At 36.4% G+C, this 21,136-nt stretch overlaps 2 protein-coding genes across 3 annotated transcripts; both read right to left on the bottom strand.

Moving 5' to 3' along the window:
- LOC111050153 (cytochrome c oxidase subunit 5B, mitochondrial) lies at positions 1 to 20,611 on the bottom strand. Of its 2 annotated transcripts, none has more exons than XM_039422170.1 (3): positions 19,819 to 20,070; positions 15,752 to 15,834; positions 1 to 277 (listed from the first exon to the last, which is right to left on the bottom strand). In XM_039422170.1, exons 1-3 carry the CDS (start codon positions 19,892 to 19,894, stop codon positions 65 to 67), a joined length of 372 nt encoding a protein of 123 aa, XP_039278104.1. In that variant the 5' UTR covers positions 19,895 to 20,070; the 3' UTR covers positions 1 to 64. The 2 variants fall into 2 exon arrangements, with proteins under 2 accessions (XP_039278104.1, XP_039278103.1); XM_039422169.1 differs by lacking the exon at positions 1 to 277 and adding an exon at positions 12,003 to 12,463 and having other exon boundaries at positions 19,819 to 20,611.
- On the bottom strand, positions 4,764 to 5,220 carry LOC120350066 (cytochrome c oxidase subunit 5B, mitochondrial-like). The gene has a single exon (XM_039422171.1). The coding sequence runs from the start codon at positions 5,176 to 5,178 to the stop codon at positions 4,960 to 4,962; it is 219 nt and encodes a 72-aa protein (XP_039278105.1). The 5' UTR covers positions 5,179 to 5,220; the 3' UTR covers positions 4,764 to 4,959.
- Positions 20,612 to 21,136: the final 525 nt, after the last annotated feature.

Below are 21,136 nucleotides of genomic sequence, written 5' to 3'. Positions count from 1 at the left end.
TAAGTCTATAATCCTTTACTATCTCTATTAAAGGTACTACAACAACAAAAGTTTTTGGCGTGTTTTAGGAACGGTTGGCAGCGCTGGTGAGCTGGAAATAGTGTCCGCAGGCACACTGCTGGGGCGCCCCCCTCTTCAGCCACATCCACTGGATGGCGGTCGACTCATCCGAGCAAATGCAGCCGATCACTCGCGACGTGTACGCCGAACGAATGGCGATCGGCGACTCCACGCTCGTCTCCTCGGGGCGCTTGAAGGTCTGCACGTCGAAGCGCTCCTACAACAAATAAATATAATGAATAAATCAAATAAAATGAAAGGTTACTAGTAATTTGATATAGTACGAGTATGGAGTAAAAATAAATGGATAGGCAAAACAACAAATTTCGGTCACTTGATAATTGTATAATTAGCCAAAACCGGTCATGTTGGAAAACAATAATGAAGGTTACTAGTGATTATACAGAGTGGGTGAAAAGTCCGAGAACGGCTTAATATCTCATACACAAGGGTAATTTGACAGTGGGTGTGATTGGGGGTCCTACTCAAATTGGAAAAACTACTTTACAATGACTTTAAAAATCTGGTCCGCCATCTTGGATCCGCCATATTGAATGCAACTTCATTTTTTTAAATAGGAAGGTGTTAATGTGATACATGATTTCGATAGGGAATTACAAGAAGAAATGAATGGTGGAAACCGCATATCGATATCTCAAACCGTTTCGAAGATATTCACATTATTAATCAATACTATTCAAAGCAGAAAGGAGAGAAAAAAAGTCTGAGAACGGCTTAGTATCTCATAAAAAGAAGTGATTCCAAGGTGGGTGTGATTGGGATGTTACTTGAATTGAAAATACTACTTTACTATGATATTCACATTATTAATCAATACCACTCATGTATTTCATTTCTGATTTGCATGGTACTGATTGATAATGTGAATATCTTCTGAATGGTTTGAGATATCGATGTGCGGTTTTCGCCATTCATTTCTTCTTGAAATTCCGTATCGAAATCATGTATCGAATGACCACCTTCCTATTTAAAAAAAATGAAGTTGCATTCAATAGGGCGGATCCAAGATGGCGTACCAGATTTTTAAAGTCATAGTAAAGTAGTTTTTTCAATTTGAGTAGGATCCCCAATCACACCCACCGTCAAATTACCTTTCTGTATGAGATATTAAGCCGTTCTCGGACTTTTCACCCACCCTGTATGAAAAATGTCAAGTATCCCTGTACAAATAAAAAGAGTAAAACAAAATAGGCGTATTCATCACTCATGCAGCTACACTGAGTTGTCGTAAGGGTCGCTATATATTGGTCCAGCATGACGTGCTTGCAGGACGGGCCAAAAAAGGAAGGATCGTGCCAGTGTGTGAGGAATGTCGTGCTAAGCACGTCCTGCATTGCACGGTACGATGCCAATCCAGAAAGGTTTGATTTTCGTCGCGCCAGGCCAAAAATATCACTTTCACAACCGACTTCTAGCACGGCACGGAGCGAATTGCATTTGCAGTGTATGGAGCTCATCGTGCCATGCCAAGCTGGTCGTGCCAATACAAAAAATGGCAGGATGTGCAATGCACGAGCAGTGTATGGACCGCTTAAGAGGACAAAACATAACAGGTGATTGCTATAGTGAGGTCCACGTTATAATGGCAGTATTTGATTAACGTTGGGGTTGTTATCCTTGTCTTTCAAAGCAGATAGTGAAATCCTTCTCTAGTTCTGCAGCGTTGCCAGATCCTTGTTTAACAATCTAGAAATTTATTTAACAAAATATTTAATCTCAATTATTAAATTTATTATTGAATCATTGAAAAATATATTTTCTTGACAAATGGAATATAATATTTTAAACAAGAATGAACAGTTGATATTACATCAGCTATCCGAGAATCGGCAACGCAGTTCTCCAATCTTTCTACCCTGCCATTATAACGAGGATCTCACTACCTATATGAGAAGCCACGTTACATATAATTTTGTCAGGTAGGTAGCAAGTTGAAGATAATCTCAGAATAGAATTTTAATTTAAGTTAATAAAATTGATAATTTAAAAATAAACAGCAATTATTTATGCTTGAAGAAGTGGATTTTCAAGATATTATGAATTTCAAGTCATTATTTTAAAATTTAAATTAATGTGGTCAAATATTATCAAGAATATCAAGTCACAGGTTGTATAATCGATCCTGCGATAACCAACATTTTTGCTTCTTTAGCAATGTTCAAAAAGGTGAAAATGGGAATAAAATATTAGGATATCCAAAATTGCTGCACTGCTATACCTAAAATAATATAAATATTAGGTGTTTAGGCTAAATGCTTACCGTACCATAGAAATGAACTATATACAGTAGGCCTATATACTACAGCGCACCGCATTGATTGATTTGAACATCTATTTCTTCTTAGATGAAAATTTCTTGATCAATTTTCAATTGAAGTTTCTTCAAAATTTGCGTCTTGTACTAGTTTTTGCAATAGGGGACCTAAATTTCTACAGTATTGTAAACTTGATTAAAATAATTCATAATTTTCCATCATCTAATAAAAGGTGAACCTATTATTTGTATACTCCATTGATTTATTAAAGGAATAATTATGAGTTTTTCAATAATAATTATTATGAATTGATATTAAATAGAATTTCATTAGACATCTTCTTTCTCTGACTCATTTTTTCTGAAAGTTTAATCCAATAATTTCTTTATTTGTCATGATTAGTAGTTTTTAATAGATTTAGAAAACCATGAAGAAAGAAGAAAATTACTATAGATAGTGTCTTTGTGGGTCCTTAAAAATCTGTTATTGTTAAAATCGCGAATAATTTAACGGAAAATTCATTAAATTACTAAATTACCTTTTCAAAGCATTTTCATAAAGTTCTGATGAAAATCTAAAGCTGCGTTTACACCAAAGCTATCAACAAAATGTTAATAACTTAATCCTTATAGATTCTATTAGATTGAACGAAGCTTGTTTATCATGTGTGTGATAAGTTATGTTCAATCTAATAGAATCTATAAGGATCAAGTTATTAACATTTTATTAATAACTTTGGTGTAAACACAGCTTTATACAGTAATATACCGTTTTGGACAAGTCGCAAGTCCAAAGGTTCTCAAGCCTGAATTTATGAAATTGATAAAAAGGTTTTTGTAAGATTTTATACAAACTGGGATCACAGCATACTGTGTATTCCAAAAATTCATTTTATTTTCTTTCGAATTTAATTTGAAAATTTTTGACTCACCAGAGAAATCACATAGTTGGACTTACCACTCCTTCTTTTGAGATCTTGGTCTTGTTTCAAAAGAATTTTCAAGTCTTGTAAAACAGTATAATAATTATTAGGATTATATATACTAATAGCGACATATTGAATTTTATTATAATTAAGGGTATAATACCCTCTAATAAGGGTATAATATTTATACGGGTATATAATACTCCACTTGTTCAAGAGTTCAACTGAAGTATATATTTTTATTCATGAGTACGGACTTGTCTACACTACAGCTTTCTCACTCATTTCATGCAAGAATAAGAGCCAAGCCATATGAAGCGTTTTTCAGGCGTTTTTAGAGTCGGTAGAGCAGGAAGCTCTCCGATTGGCTGATTACAAGCAGATTGGGTTGGCGTTCGGGAATCATCCAGTCGGAGAGATTCCTACCCTGCTGACTATAAAAACGCCTTATATGGCTTGGCCCTAAATAAATTAGGTACCGTTTGAGTATCTCTTTATCCACATTATCATTTGTCTTTCCAATTCATTCCTTCAAATTATAACTCACGTTTTTCAGTGTTGATACAATAAGTTCCTTCAAAATCAGGTTTTAAAACAATCCTATATGAAATTTATACTATTTTCTACACAAATTCCTCACCACCATGAAATTCAAAACTTCTTTCAACACTCTCAAATTCAAATTATTTTTTTCTCTTTCCTAATTTTTCACCCATATCTCTTCACATTTCTTGTTTCTTCTCTACTCACTCCTATTAGGCTATCTCCATAAAAAATAAACTTCTTTCTAAACTTGAAATTTAATTTTCTCTTGAATAGAAACCAACAAACATAAACATCCGAACATTTTTTAACAATTAAGCCCGTATTTACGAATCCATTAGCAGTGATTTATTACGATATATTACGACACCATTAGCAGTGGTGTCCATGTGTAAAGCAATCTGGGATAGCAATATGGTTTTACAGATTGTCTTTTTTCTTTAGGGCTACTTTTGAATATAAATAAAAATAGAAATCTCAGTACCCATTTCAAAATTATTCAGTCACAAATAATTTTGGTTGTGACTAAATAATTTTAAAAAGGGTACTTAGATTTCTACTTTTATTTATATGGTGTCACGAGCTGTGTCTGGGCTGGTGCCCGAGTGAGACACCAAAACCTGGTCTCCCTAATAGTATAATGAACGGTATAAGAACTGAGAACTGCCCCGCGACTCACTCGCTGGTGTCCCAGCCTGGTATCCTCATACCAGTCTCAAGCTGAACTCCCACATATATCAGTGAAATAGAACAGCACAGTGAAATTATAATTGCCATAAATTCTAACTGGACTATTCCCACTTAGTAAGACCGAGTGTGTATGAATAGTCCTGTTAGAACTTATGGGAATAATACTCTCATAAACTGTCCCGATAACTTTCAGTGACACTGATATGTAGGAATCCAGCTTTACGGTTCCCTTCTATACTGTTCTCTTCAAAAGTAAAATAGTTAACAAATAACCAACAAACAATATTTATTCAACAAAACTCCAAACTTCTTTCAACAATTACAGTATAGAAGATTTTTATTAAAAATTGAAATGGTAGTAGTAATTACGGTATGCTTCTGAACCTGATTCAACAAGCTTTCTTCTCGACAACCATCTTCAAATGCTAATCCAATTTCAACTCTTTCAACTTGCTCTCGTCTCGCTCAATCGCATGGCGGCTTGGCCGCCTCGAACACCGGCTGATAGACTAGCTGATAGTAGTAACCACAGGCGCAGCGCTGGGGCGGCCCGCGATGCAGCCAAATGTAGTTGATATGCGTCGAGTCGTCGTGGCACTGACAGCCCATGAGGCGCGACTCAAACGCAGACGGCACCAGCGTCGGTTTGTCGCGGGTACCCACGCCTCGACGTATCGCCTTCATGTTGAACGGATCCTGTGTAACAATCCTTCATAAATACGGCCACTATTATGCCACGCATCCACATGTTGGCCCAATGGCGTGGATATGACGACCAGAGTGTGGATGGAAGGTTTGCTAGCGCTCATCTTCGGTGAGCATCGCTCCGATTTTTGACGAGCGAAGGCCAATGAAGGCCAGCCCTGGCAAACCACCCATCCACACTTGTCAACCAATGAGTGCTGTTTCCTGTTTTATCGTCTGCTATGCTGTTTTTGTGTAATTTTTTCAATTCAATTCATTTTATTCAAAAACTTTATACATGACATAGTATGTAAAAACAAAGTAAAGACGATACATTAGTTTGTAACATTGATATGAAAAACAAGTAAAAAGTAAATGAATAACTCCATGCTTGGACGACAAGTCCGTGTGCATGGAGGAGTCTTCTGACAATCGATAAGAAAAATTATAACTATACTTTAATGACACTAGATACAATAAAAAATCTAGCAACTGAAAACTTAATAATAGAATAAGAAATTGAAAATTATAAGCAAAAAATAATAGGGTTCAACTAAGTGACGAACGAAAAAAAAATTATTAAATTAATTTGCGGCATTCAAGGTATCATACAATCAATATTGAGTTGCCATAGGCCTGATTGCTTGACTTTGTTATAGTTTTCATTATTTTAATTAATATTTCTAATTCATGGATTTGTTGCTGGCTACCGTTGGCCTTGATGGGACACTGGTCACATTGGAATGAGGATGGCAAGACCAAGCTTACCAGGCTGGGCCAGCGTGTGGACTATAGTGAGGTCCACTTTATAATGGCAGAATTTGATCAACTTTGATGTTGCTATCCTTGTCTATCATTCGACAAAGCAGGTAGTACTATCCTTTTCTAGCTCTGCAACGATGCCAAATCTGTTTTTGACAATATAGAAGTATAATTAATTAAGGCAGAGAACAGGTAACGCTGTTGTTCTATCTTTATCCACTGCCATTATAACATGGACCTCACTATAGGCATTAGACTGGCTATTAACGTAACGTTTTACGTTAAAGGTCCACGTTATAATGACAGTGTTTGATTAGCAGAGGTATTGCTATCTTTGTCTATCATTAAACATAGCGGATAGCGCTATCTCTTTCTCGCTTTGCTCTGTTGCCAGATCGTCTTTCAACAAAGTAGAATTAATAATTAACGAAATTTTATCTCAACTATTATGAAATTATTGAGAAATATTAATTTCTTGCTTAATAAAATTTAATATAATTGATTATTTTAAACTGGAATGAACAGTTAATATTACATTGTTAATGCAACACAGTTAATGCAACTCTGGTTTGCGCACAGGCATTTTTTGCCCATGCAGACCATTTTCTAAAGATTTATTTGGCTTACTGTATTCATGAGGTTGTTTTTATTCTTTGTTGTTGCTTTATATTGAAAATGAATACATAAGATTATTACTTTGTATGTAAAGTGCATTTTATTTAAATAAATATCTTTTGTCTGTCAACATCAATAAACCTCTATCAGCTACCGTCTATAGAAGGCATTCACAAGTCGGAGGATCGGCGACTTTGTTCTCCTATCTCCTCCACTGCCATTATAACGTGGACCTCACTATAGACAATATTTGAGAACTGGTAGAACTGAGAAACTCCCCTTGAACGTGGAAGCCACAAGTCTGCAGGCGAAAACCCACTGATAGGCGAACAAAGATTTATTTGATCGTCTGACACAGTCGGGCATGTGAAACTTTACGATAGTAACCAGCCTATGTCCCATCTATGAAAAATTCTTCAACACGCTGCACACTGGGACAATAATTACTTCCACCTGCTATCGTGGGAACACGGAGTTGGAAATGCCGTGAATATTTGAGTTTTGACCATTTCTAATTCCATGTTCCCGTGCTCCCAGCTAGTAGAAGCTACTATTGTCCCTGTGTGGAGAATGATACTCATCATTCTTTAACACGCTGCACACTGGGACAATAGTTACTTCCACCAGCTATCGTGGGAACACGGAGTTGGAAATGCCATGTACATTTGAGTTTTGACCATTTCTAATTCCATGTTCCCGTGCTTCCATCTAGTAGAAGCTACTATTGTCCCTGTGTGGAGAAATGCTGTCAGGAGAATGATACATCTTTTCATAAAATATAAGTAACTAGCTTAACTAATTAATATGTACTAGTAGTTCTGTGAACAGTAGACCTCACGCAGTATTCTCATCCACAAGTACCTGATTGAAACTATAGACCTTATGAAAATACAGCAATAGACTGGCTTCTCCACACATCTGTGTAATCACTTGTCAGCTGATTTATGGTGAATAATTCTATAGTCTGATTTTTACTCTAATATTGGCGTATAAAGGAGACTCCTTTTTCCTTTTATATTATCCTTGAAATGAAAAATTTCCAAAAACCTTGTTTATACGTCGACGCGCAATTAAAAAAGGAACCTACCTGTCAAATTTCATGAAAATCTATTACCGCGTTTCGCTGTAAATGCGCAACATATAAACATTAAGAGAGATGACAAACCGTCGACTTGAATCTTAGACCTCACTTCGCTCGGTCAATGAACCCTTATAAGTATGTATGACTTGCCTGTTTCATTTGTAACCTAATGGTGAAATAAATATAATCTTCTAATAGAGTATTTTAAAAGGACTACATGAATCTTTCAATTATAGAAATAGCTAGTACCCTTTTTCAGATAAACACTACTAGTTTCCTTTTATTAATATCAGGATAGTCTAGTACTTTCATCCAAAAATTTGTGAAGATGCAAATCGTTGAAATAGGAACCAATCAAAACTAGCTACAAGAAAAGAACGAGAGAATAGCCATACAAAAATATAGACTATTCAGTATTAATATTGATATAGTAAATGAAGTGACATGGTGGGAATCATTGGTTATTGTGAAAGGTTCCTATTTTCACTATTCGCTTTTGCAGACGATCAAGTTATCGCAAAAAACGTTAACCTCTAGTGAGGATGCAGCTTTTAAGCCCGATCCAGACAACGTAAGGCCCGCCGCAAAGTAGACCCTCGCTAATCCACGAAAAGCAACCCACGCCGTGGGATGTTTTATAAACCATTGCTAGGCTTATCTATAAACATCTGTGTAATGCATGCAATGAATAATCCACTTGTCAGCTGATTGATTATGAATCATTCTATAGCAATGGTTTACAAAACATCCCACGGCGTGGGTTGTTTTTCGTGGATTAGCATGGGTCTACTTTGCGGCGGGCCTAATCTCTAGCATAAACCTTTATTAGTTAGGAGGAATTAGGATCTGTTTTCAGTCAGAGATAGCAAGAAGGCTTGGTATAGAGCACAAGCAAACTCTTGTCTCATTATCATTAGATTTTCTGTGTAATAGCCATGCTTTCAAGAAATTCATTGACTTGAAATAAATTGTCACACCTTCAGCAACATGATTAGGTACTTGGTAAGGATGACTGGTTAACAAATTAACAAGAAAATAGTTTTAGTTCATATTCATATTATTTAGTTTTAGTTCATATTAGTGAAAAATGTATTACACTATATTATAGTGAAATTTGACAATATCCTTGTTTTCTTATTATGGAGAGATTTCACAACATCACCATCAATTCTACTAATTTTATTACAGGTATAAATCTAGAGTGTCTAGAAAACTCTAGTTGACTGAGATTGATAATGGAATAACAACATTAGCAAGTACCTAATCATGTTGCTGAAGGTGTGACAATTTCAAGTCAATCTTCTTCTTCTTCTTTGGCTGTGCCTTATCCCATTTAAATGGGATCGGCATTCCTTCCTTCGTCTGTCTCATTCATTCCTTCCTTCGTCTGTCTCTCCACAAAGCCCTATCCAATGCTTCCTCTCTCCCGCAAGTCAGCCGCTATTCTATCTCCCCACCTCATTCTAGGTCTACCTCTTCCTCTCACACCATTCAAAACCAAATCCTACACTCTTCGTCCAACATAATCCTCCTCCTGTCGCTGTACATGCCCAAACCACCTCATCCTTGTCTCCTGCATTTTCTTTCCCAGTGGTCCAACTTTTACAGTGCCTCTGATCAATTCATTTCTTATTTTATCTCTTCTTGTAACCCCACACATCCATCTTAACATTCTCATCTCAGTCACTTCCATCTTTCGTTCCTGTTTCTTTGAAATGGGCCATGTTTCTGTTCCATACAGCATAGCTGGCCTCACAACTGATCTATACACCTTTCCCTTCATTTGACAATTCACTCTCTTATCACAAAGAACACCACTCATTTTTCTCCAGTTCATCCATCTACAATTTATTCTATGCTGTATTTCTACATCAAGCCCTCCATCTCTCTGTACAGTTGAACCCAAGTACTTAAAACTTGCAACTGGTTGGAGTTGGTTTCCTTCAAGCTGTAAGGGTAGCCCATCATTGTTTCCCAATACCATGTACTCTGTTTTTGATCGGCTAATTTGCAGTCCCCTTTCCTCCAAAGTCTTCCTCCAGTTTTCCAGCCTTTCTTCCAACTGATCTTTGGTAGGTTCATAGAGCACGATGTCATCTGCAAATAGCATGCACCATGGTGCTGGCCTCTTGACTGCAGCACCCACGACATCCATGAGCAGATCAAACAGATATGGACCTGGTGAAGGCCAACTTGTACAGGAAACTCTTGAGTCCTTCCCACACTGGTTCTCACTCAAGTGATGACAATTTCAAGTCAATGAATTTGGTAAATAATGAATTTCTTGAAAGCTTGGCAATTACACAGAAAATCTAATATAATGAGGCAAGAGCTTGCTTGTGCATCTATACCAAATCAATTTCAAGTCAATGAATCTCTAGTAAAACCTGATATACTTGGTTTGATAATAATGGTAGAATAAACAAAAATTTCCTGTGATCATATATGCACAAAGAGAGTGGTCAGCGTTTCAAGTTCTGCGATCCACGTACAGAGTTGCACAGAATAACGGGAACTTTTAAAAACGTCATAGCACATTAGTGGGAAGGGCAAAAATGATTTTATTCAAACTAATGTAAAGTTCAAGACTTGCAATTTGAGAGTCATTAATAACATCTATTACAGTTTTGACAATTACTTCTTTAAGATGGCTTCCTCCTGAACGAATACACTCTTGAAATCTGTATTGACGATTCCTCATTGATCGTTGCAACATCTGCGTTTCCTGGTCACATGATCTGCCCACCAGCGATTTTCTGTTTGTGGAGCTATTTCAAATCAAACGTTTTCACAACTTGACCAATATCTGTGGTTGAATCATAACAATTCAAAATGAAATTACCAATATCTCAGCTGAAATCTTGCAGCAATGGTTCAGGAATCTCAACACAGATTTCAAGAGTGTATTCGTGAAGGAGGAAGCCATGTTGAAGAAGTTATTGTTAAGTGATAGATGTTATTAATAACTCTCAAACGGCAAGTCTTGAACTTTACATTAGTTTAAAATAAAATCATTTTTGCCCTTCCCGCTAATGTTTTATGACGTTTTTAAAAGTTCCTGTTATTCTGTGTCAGAATAATAGCGTTCTGGTTAGAGTTCTCAATTGAATAAAACCGAGGTGCAATCAGACAGAAAGCTAGAGTCTGTAGCTTCAGTATAAATTAAATATTGCGATAAGCGTCTCTCGAACTAATTCAATTATCTACTTTAGTTTCCATTTATTCAGTCTCCAAGAACTCGGAACGCCTAACCGCTCTCAGCGTGCAGACCTGGTTTTCATTAGTAGAGTTAGTGGTAGAGTTCCATAGGCAACAACTAACTATCTTGTGAACTCTTCCAATGAAAACGTTCATGGTAGAGCACTAGGTTTTAGTAGAGTAGAGTGGGATAGCACCGTGGGATAGTACTCTACCACTTCCCTTCTCCCACCACCGTTTCTCACTCTACTCTACCACTACTATGCTAATGAAAACAGTCTCGAGCTAGTTGTACCGTAGGCTATCAAGTTTAAGAAGTATTTTTATTTATTAAAGTGTTAATTTATTGAAAAGTATTGACATTTTAAGGTTCACTATAGTGAGGTCTACGTTATAATGGCAGTAGAGAAAGATAGGAGAAAAACGTTGCCGAAACTCTGTCTTGCCAATGTCTTCTATAGACGGTAGCAGATACAGGTTTATTGATGTAATATAAAATGTTCATTCTCATTTAAAATAATTAATAATATTTTATTAAGCAATAAATGATACTATTTAATGATTTCATAATGAATTTACACAATTAAGATGAAATATATTTTATTAATCAATTATTAATTCTACATTGTTAAAAGACGATCTGGCAAAAGAGAAAAGCGAGAAAGAGATAGCGCTATCCGCTTTGTTGAATGAAAGACAAGATCAAACACTGCCATTATAACGTGGACCTCACTATAGACAACACACTTTACCTACTATTCTCAATTCTAGGGAAAACACTTTGTCTTTTAGATCGTCTAACAATGTTAGACGTTAGCCAGATCGTCTTTTAACAATGTAAAATTAATAATTGATTAATAGAATATATTTCATCTCAATTGTGTAAATTCATTATGAAATCATTAAATAGTATCATTTATTGCTTAATAAAATATTATTAATTATTTTAAATGAGAATTAACAGTTACTCGACCAAGTAAGTAGAGTAGAGTTAGCTCGGTAGAGTTAGTATGCCAGTTATTCGACAACTCTACTAGTGAAAATCAGACTTTATGGTGAAATTACTACATAACTTGATCACGTCTGGACAGAGTTTGAAACAACTGCAACCTCCACACACTTTTATCAAACAGGACAAGAAGGCATTCGCAAACTGAACCAACACACGCTAAATTAACAATTACATTTAATCCATTTACATCAATCAGTTAAATCTACAGCAATATCCACCCTCACAAATCAGTAGTGGAACTTCATGTTTCCCTCCTTGACAAAGATGATACACTAAGTTTACCAACATACAAATCAACCTTTCCAAAACGCATGAAGACCTTCATGTTTCCTTCGATAAACTACAGAGCATGATGGAGAATAGTTTGTACTCCGATCATATGGTGGAGAACTGCTTGCTTATTCGACAAAGTCGATCTTCTTAAGCGCATACCAGTGGCCACAGCTGCAGCGTTGTGGCCTGCCCTCGTACAGGTTGAGGTAGAGGGGCGCAATCGAGTCCTCACCGTTGCACATGCAGCCGACGAGTCGCTGGCCCGTGGCAGAGGGCACCAGGGTGGGGTTGGCCTTGGTGCCGAAGCCGGGCTTCTTCGTCAGAGCCTCCAGCGCGAACGGGTCCTGTCCAATACATACGCATTATTCCACCGGCACTTCGGTTCTCATTGTGCAGTGCTTCTTTCGAGAAATGTCTGCGTAACGTGTTAGGTGAGGTTAGGGTTAGAGTTGGGAAATAATGCTGGTGGAAGAATAGGTTAAGGCATAGAGAGAAGATAGCATAAGGGTAACCGTCCACTGTAACCGTATACAAACGATCCGTTCGGCCGTTGGATCGGACGAATCTGCCGGCCGTTACTTAGGTCGAATAAGGTCGTCCATTGGAACCGTTTACGTCAGTTTAATTCAGTAGTTGACTGGTTTCCAATTATTGAATTAACTACTATCATAGCCAACAAAATTTTTCATAAGCAATGATTATATTATGGAGATTTTGTGATTGTATTAAAAATCGATGTGATTGTAACTAGACTTTTATACAATTCAATTACTAGCCTATAGAGAAAACTAAATTCATAGAAGATTAAGACATAGAGAAGACTAAAAACCATAGAGAAATCATAGGCTGGAGAAATTATTCCTGTATGACTAAACTCAATGAACTCAATACGGAATATGTACTTTCATGTCAATACTTTCGACAATGTTCCTTGATTTGATGTAAGCACAGATCAACCACCTCTAGTTTATCTACTATGTGGGCTTTGCAATAAATCATGTAGTGGTTAGAATATCAAACATGTCATTGGCTTACTACTATCAAAATTCGGAATAGGAACAGTTTTGGGCTAGGCCTGTTGGTCCTTATCTGATCATGTATTTGATTTGTGCATTGGTTAATGAATAAATGAACAGAATTTTGAAAATTGAATAAACAAATATCTACTAAATTAGTTATTGATTAAAATAATGTCACCTTCAGATCCTAATTGTTCAGCAATCTTTGTCCACATATTCCTTTGAACATCACGACGATATCTTTTGTCTCTCATATCCCACAATGAAACATGCTCTTGAACCAAACTTATCAACTTTTCATTTTCCATAGTTACAACTTTACAAAACAGAATTAAAAAAAAACAAGAATGTGAAACAATGTTGGAACAATTTGTTGTCTCAGCTCGACTAGTTAGTTCGGCCGGATAGAGCCGGAAAATCCCATTCAATTCGGAATTGTATTGATCGGCCGGAGACGGCCGTATGAACCTGTTGCAATGGATGAGCATCTATTCCTTTTTTGCAAGGGGATTCGTTCGGTCGGGTTCGGTAGTTTTCGGCCAATGCTAGTTCGGACTAAAAACGGTTCTAGTGGACGGCCCACCCAAGTAGATATCTCATGCTATAGGGCGATGTTCCAAATTTCACTGATCACTCAAGCCGATAGTCCTATAGTGAGGTTCACGTTATAATGGCAGTGGAGAAAGATAAGAGAACAACGTTGCCGATCCTCTGTCTTGTCAATGCCTTATACAGACGGTAGCGATACAGGTTTATTGGTGTAATATTTACTGATCATTCTCGTTTAAAATAATCAATTAAAGTTTATTAAGCAGGAAATTATATTTTTCAATAATTTCATAATGAATTTACATATTCATTGAGAGTGTAAGAACGGCACAGTATGAGAGACTACCAGCGTCACGAAAAAGAACTCCTACAGTGAGGTCCACGTTATAATGGCAGTGTTTGATAAGCAATGGTATTGCTATCCTTGTCTATCATTCAACAAAGCGGATAGCGATATCTTTTTCTCGCTTTGCTCTGTTTCCAGATCTTCTTTTAACAATGTAGAAGTTTAAAAGACGATCTGGCAACAGAGCAAAGCGAGAAAAAGATAGCGCTATCCGCTTTGTTAAATGATAGACAAGGATAGCAATACCATTGCTAATCAAACACTGCCATTATAGTAGTTCTTTTTCGTGACGCTGGTAGTCTCTCATACTGTGCCGTTCTTGCACTCTCACCCCAACAAAACAGTAATAATAGACAGTAGTCGATGCTACTTTGCTTTCTATTTTACATGAGTAAACAGAGTGGGTATCAAAGATATATTCAAAATATATAGAATCAATTATAATAATAGGACACTGCATCTGTAGCAGATTTATAACATGGAAAGAAACAATCACAGAATAATTATTGTGCCTGGATATAAAAAGGAAATTAATTAGGCGAAATTTTAATTTTCAAGAAAACTATTGAGAGTTAAAATCGAGTTTAATATCAAAGAGAGCACACTATTCAAAATGTATGAACATTATTCATATCCAGAAAAAATTCTAAACTAGGGTAGGTAACAAGTTTTGAAATCCTAATTTTTCTGACTTTGACACTACAATTTGTGCATTTTCATCAATTTTGATTGAAAAAGTTCATAAATTTAATCAATTTTGACAACATAATTCAGGCTAGTTATTTACTCAGAAATGTAATTCATAGTGCAGAAACAAAGCTTGAATGAATTTTTGAACAATTCAAACAAAAACTGAGTGATAATTTATCTACGATTTTATTCTCAAGTAAAATTATCATTATTAGGTCCATTATATGGGCATCCATAAGTACTTTATAGTTGAAAATATATAAGCTATAAATTTTCTGAAAAATTACATTTGGAAATCACACACAAAAATAAAACTTTACTTGAAAGATATTCAAACAAACCGCATGAGTACAATAATTTGATATGATAAAACATGGTTCGTTCAGTTATAAGAATGCCTTCTTACGTCCATGTTCTACATCAAATATCAATAATAATTAAAAATCAGCTTTTAAAAATTTAAAGATATAATCCAACAGGGAGTTCGTATTCCTAGTCATAGTATATCTGCTTATAATAACAATTGAGAAATTGAATTTGTAAAGATATGTTCTTGGAACTGATGGTTCCGTTAGCTAGCCATAGTTCTTAGGTGAACGATATTTAAATATGAATAATATTAAATAGGGAAGAGATAATAATAATAATAATAATAATAGGGAAGAGATTACTATATTATAGTAAATCTATTTCCAGTTTGCATCATGCAGTGTGCCAATCTCTTCAAACCCTATTTAGCTATTAAAATGAGTTACCAATTATTGAAAAGACCCGCCTTATTATTGCTATCTAAACTTGAGAGTATTTAGTATTCAGCAATAGTAATTAAGTGATACTTTTCCCAATTTTTCATATTCTTTGAATACCAATTTCTTTGAAATCATACAAAATCTTAGTTGTCTTTTGTGTGTAGGCCTACACAAATATTTTTCTTGCTTTTCCCATGGACTCTCAAATCTCTATTATGTAACACATGCACTCTTTTATAATTTGAAAATTCTAAATTCAGTTAAACCAGTTCTACTCACATCCTTTCCAGCCATGTTGGCTTCGATTTCCTTCTTCTCCAAACCGGTGATGACCTTCATTGTGTCGGGAAATTCTTCCGGTACTGTTGATAAAAAATAATTTTGATAATTTTACCAGAGTTCAAAACAGAATATTAACTTTAGTCTAATTTAGTAACATAATAAAACGAATTGGCATGAAGTAATATATAAATGGATGTTTAATTTACCCATGAAAAATAATAGTTACGATGCTTTGTCCTGAAAATAAGTGACTAAAAGCCAGATTCTCACAAATCAGTGAACATGTAAGGTACATTGAGAATATTATTCCCATAAGTTCAAATGGGAATATTCATACTAGCTCAGCCAGGCTGAGTATGAATACTCCCATTTGAAGTTATGGGCATTATGTTTTCACTGTTCCCCACACGTTCACTGGCACTGATATGTGAGAACCTGGCTTCAGAAGAAATGTTATTTACTGAATTCTGGTTATTCTGAGGTGTAGCCTGATTCCTAACTCTGCAAGATACTGTAAGACAATAAAACAATAGAGAGAACGGTTCAGAGAAGAGGTGAGCTGATTGGTGAGTGAAAGGGAGTCTATATGCAATATATATATCAATGCCACATCAATATTACTTCCCTTGCCCTATTACCATAGGTAAGGAAAGTATTGCTTTCCGAAAAATTAAGGTACCCAATTTGTAAATTTCTATACGTTTCAAGGTCCCCTGAGTCCAAAAAAGTGGTTTTTGGGTATTGGTCTGTATGTGTGTGGATGTGTGTTTGTGTGGATGAGTGTATGTGCGTCTGTGTACACGATATCTCATCCCCCAATCAACGGAATGACTTGAAATTTGGAACTTAAGGTCCTCACATTATAAGGATCAGACACGAACAATTTCGATCAAATTCAATTCAAGATGGCGGCTAAAATGGCAAACCACCGGGATTACTGAATATGAACATGGATAGGGAAACTTTTCTAGGAAGTGAAAGAGTTAGTTACCTAAGGGGTAAAAACATAGTGTAGTGTCGAAGACACAGGTTCGATTGAGTGTTGAAAATAATGCAGTATCTAATGGGTCAAAACATAGTGGAGAGGTATGTTTTGACCTATTTAAACACATACATTATTTTCGCCACACTGCACAGAAAGCAGCTGTTTTCCAGTCCCTACGTAGATCTGAAATACATTGTTTGCAGACGACTCTCGTCTGACGTCAGAACAGGTTTCTTTCCGGCTAAGGCTGTACAGAGTACCCTTTCCAGCCAACTAACAGGGAACTAAGAAAGGTAAAAGAGAAATGAGGGGGTCAGAATAAAAGGGGTCCAAGTGACATTTTCCATTTCTTCGAGTTACCTACAGTAATCGATAGTTGAAAGTGGTAAAAATCTAGTATACAAGAGGTATAAGCGTAAGTCTAATCAGTGCTGACATCTGGTGTAAAATTGTTGAACTCCATTTTCAAACAGCTGTTTATTCGATTAAAAAAGGGATCCAAGTGACTTGGATCCCTTGTTTACAGGACAACGGTTGCTCGTATCCATCAAATTAAATTTAACCTTGATTAAGCCATCTCACCAAGCAAGAGATACCTCAAGAACCAATTAGCGAATCAGATAATATTGCAATGAGGTCATTAATCATTGTTCAATTGCTGGTAAATTTGATATATTTATGTGTAGCTAGACAATAGAGTTTTGTTTGGTGAACAAGGGGTACAAGTGATACTTCTCATCACTATTTAGCTGATAATTGAGAAAGGAGAGCAATTTGAGACATGAAACTGTACGTTTGATTTGGTAAAAGTATACTGCATAGTTAGAGGAATAGGTGAATATCATTTCAAGAATAATGAATTAATCAATATAAGTAAACTTTAGCTCAATTTTCTCGAGACTAACAATATGTCACTTGGACCCCTAGTATTATAACCCCTTCAAATGGTCTTTAGCATAGAGAGCTACTGTATCGGATTTTTGGATAGCTGATGCAATGCATCTATTTATTGTCTATTTTGATTTGAAAATCATCACCTAACCAAGCTAGATGACAACTCTACTTGACAACATTAGCTGTTGGAACGCACAAGAGACCCACGAAACCGCCTAACTTTTTTGGCGTCAGCTACTCCTGTAATGTGGCGAAAAATATCGTACGCGACTCTCTCAGAAAGGTATTAACGGTAATCGGATAGCATAAACTAGCCTCATACCGTAAACACTAACTTTCTTGCTTGTAGCGTAGTACGCTATTTCAACTCTCTCACGGTAGAAGCTTCGCTGCTCCACTGGTTTGACCCTAGGGGAGTTAACGGGTTGTTTGAAGTTTGAATTGACATTATAATTTCTTGAAAATATTATGTATCATCGACGTATTCTCAATGTATTGGCCTCTAGACGGTCTCGTTGTAGTCAAAACTTGATGGAGTGAAGATGATAGATGGGAGAGTTGAAATGAAATGCATGTATTCAAATGTGTCTGAATATAGTGGAGCGTTGAAGGTAGGGTAGCAAGGGAAAAGGAGACATTCAGATACATGCATTATTAACATCATGCTACCTTTTCTGGTACCCTCTACCTACTATGTGTTTGCCCTAAGGCAGGAAAGAAATCAGACCACTTCAGATTACGGTACCTAAAATTCAAAGAACTACAATTCTTTGGTCACGAGTACCTAAGCATAATAATTTATTGGTTATGCCTAATCCATTTACGATATGATTAACAATATATATTTGAAAACTTAAACAGCATATGGGCTGTGAGTTAAGGTGCAGTTACTTAAAGGCGTGTTGATACGCGTCGTTCGAGACGCGCATCTATCAGCTCGATGCGTCGCCTCTAAGGCCCTTGTTATACGGACATAAAAAACGCGACAGATAAAACGCCGACGCTGAACTAACAATTCAGTGCTGTTATACGAGCAGCAATAACGCCGCGTCGTCGACGCCAGGGAGCTGTTATACGAGCAGCAAACACGCCGCGGCAGGCTCCTAGGGAGCCAATAGGGAGAAGTGTACGCCCGGAGGAGTATGGTGGGGGGGAAGTACGGATCTGCCGCGTAAAAGCTGCCCGTATAACAGTACTCGCGTCATTTCTATCGCGTTTTTTCTGCCAATTTTACCGGTCCGGTCGCGTTGTCGACGCTGACGCCGGGTTTACAGGGTCCGACGCGACAGATAAAACGTTCGTATAACTTGCACACAGTGACGTCCATTGCTCGGTAGGCTTGGCGTCTACGTGGCGAAAAATCTGTCGCGTTTTTTCTGTCCGTATAACATGGGCCTAAGGAATCGCACCTGAAAATTATTTTTTTTTAATCTATGCCTTTACCCTTTCAAATTAGGTCGGCAGTAGCCTTCTCTCATTCTCCTCGTCTCACCTTAACTAGTCTCCTCTCTCCTCCACCCTCTCATTCCTATTCCTTCACCTTGACCACGATCTTCCTCATCCTCTCACACAATCCATAATCAGCACCTTACTTGCTCTCTCTCACATATTCTTCATCACCTTTTCTCCTTGCTTTCTAAAGTCAATAATGATAAGCACAGTATTCAATGAAAAAATACAACAAATGAGAGAACATACCTTACATGTTTTTTGTCAATTTTTACTGAAACGCAAGCACTCTCATGCAAATATCAACTTCTCAAAAGTAGCCTATTACCTAAACGTACTAAGGCTTGTGCATGTAAGCAGATATCATAGCCTTTATTTATAATTGACTTGAAAAAATTAGCCTACATAATCGTAGGCTAAAACACATTGCAAGAATTACTTTTAAATTATTGACTTATTAACAAGAAAACTTAAAAGTTGGAACGGTAGCCAAGATAAGGTACGGTAGTGAGATTGCATTTTACACAACCTAACATTAATGCTTTTGATGAGTCAATATAAATTCGTTTTTATAACAATTTTTTGTCTAATAGAATTTTTTTTCGACTGTTATTAGTGGTAATATTACAAGATACCTTGATTAATAATATTTAATTCATGTATCTAGGCACCGTAAACCATTAAATGTTTCCAGTGACCTCTAAACGCAATAAAGTAAAAATTAAGATGTTCTTACTTGCTGATCTCACAGAAGATGTGAATAATCCTCGCCTTGTGATGTTCAAAGCATTCCTAACGAGAAAACTTGCCATTTTTCGTAAAAGAATTTACAATTTCAAGCAATAAAGACGAATGTGATTAGGCTTGAAAATGAAAATGCAGTGAGATCAAACACCAAAACACCTGATTTGACCTGACGACAAAGTCGATTTTTAAGAAAATGTCTATTAACAGCTGATAAGAACAAAGATATTATTTCAAACTATAAAAAATATTCCAAAAATCTTATTTGATTTCATAGTACAGAACTTTTAAAGAGAATTCAAAAGATAAATATAAATAATGACGTTAGATTTCATGAAGGTATTTTTTTTTCAAGAGGTGGCCACACTGTAACTTGTAAAAGGCTCCAAATACAAAATTCTCATCTGTAACAACATTTTGTAGATTTATCGATCTATTCAATATTTTTTAGCAACTGATTATTGTTTTAATTGGAGTAGTAGTCGTAAAATATTGGGTTAGATTATTCAATTAATTTTAAAACCACTCATGCCATGCATCGGTCCTAAAGTCCTATGGGGACAGAAGTTGATTTTGAGGTTATGTTGTTCATCAAGTTTACCAGGTAATAATAAATTATCTTCTTGTACTTTATTATTAGTTGAATAGTTGTAATTTATTAATGTTATAATTCAAAGCTTGAACGATGTTCAGGGGTGATGGATTAATGACTATTTTTTCACTCAATGACAGTCACTGTAAACGTTATACTTATTTTCTTAATTTATTCCTCCTTCCTATATCCTTGACTGGATAGATGACGTCAAAAAAGCAAGATGGCAAGGTGACAGCTCTAACTATATTGTCCTTGTGTGCATCAAAATACTCATTGACTGAGTAGAATGGGTTTCTCTTCAGCCAGATCTCAACTCTGTTTTTAAAAGCAATACACTGCAGGTTCTTCATACTAACAGGCAGGTCATTGTACAGGCGCAGTGAAAATATTGGGAAGAAGTCCTTCCTGTTGTTGGTTCTGCAGCGTGGTATGTCAACTCCTTGTAGCATGCACATGATGATCAGTCCTCAGGGCCCTCGGTGTCCTTAACATGCAGCAGACCAGACAGTAGGCTATGTACTGGTTGAAGACCGTAAGGATGCCCAGTTCAATGAAGATAGGCCTACAGCGCTCACAATGCCCTGCTGAGGTGATCACTTCAGTGCTTTCTTCTGGAGCATCAGCACACTCTTGCAGCCCGGCTCATGCCCCCACAGTAAGAATCCATACTGCAGATGGGAATGGAAAAGGGCAAAGTATACCATCACCAGATCTT

Source organism: Nilaparvata lugens, chromosome 2, assembly GCF_014356525.2.
Source record: "Nilaparvata lugens isolate BPH chromosome 2, ASM1435652v1, whole genome shotgun sequence".
In the NCBI taxonomy this organism is placed as follows: Eukaryota; Metazoa; Arthropoda; class Insecta; order Hemiptera; family Delphacidae; genus Nilaparvata; species Nilaparvata lugens.
This window is presented reverse-complemented; position numbering and strand designations above follow the sequence as displayed.

Bases quoted from the DNA above. Each gene is read 5' to 3' on its own strand.
- LOC120350066 (XM_039422171.1), bottom strand. From the start codon at position 5,178: ATGAAGGCGATACGTCGAGGCGTGGGTACCCGCGACAAACCGACGCTG.
- LOC111050153 (XM_039422169.1), bottom strand. From the start codon at position 19,894: ATGGCAAGTTTTCTCGTTAGGAATGCTTTGAACATCACAAGGCGAGGA. The intron at 15,835-19,818 runs GTAAGAACATCT...TTTTATCAACAG, and splicing joins ATCTTCTGTGAGATCAGCAA to TACCGGAAGAATTTCCCGAC. The intron at 12,464-15,751 runs GTGAGTAGAACT...TGTATTGGACAG, and splicing joins CCAACATGGCTGGAAAGGAT to GACCCGTTCGCGCTGGAGGC.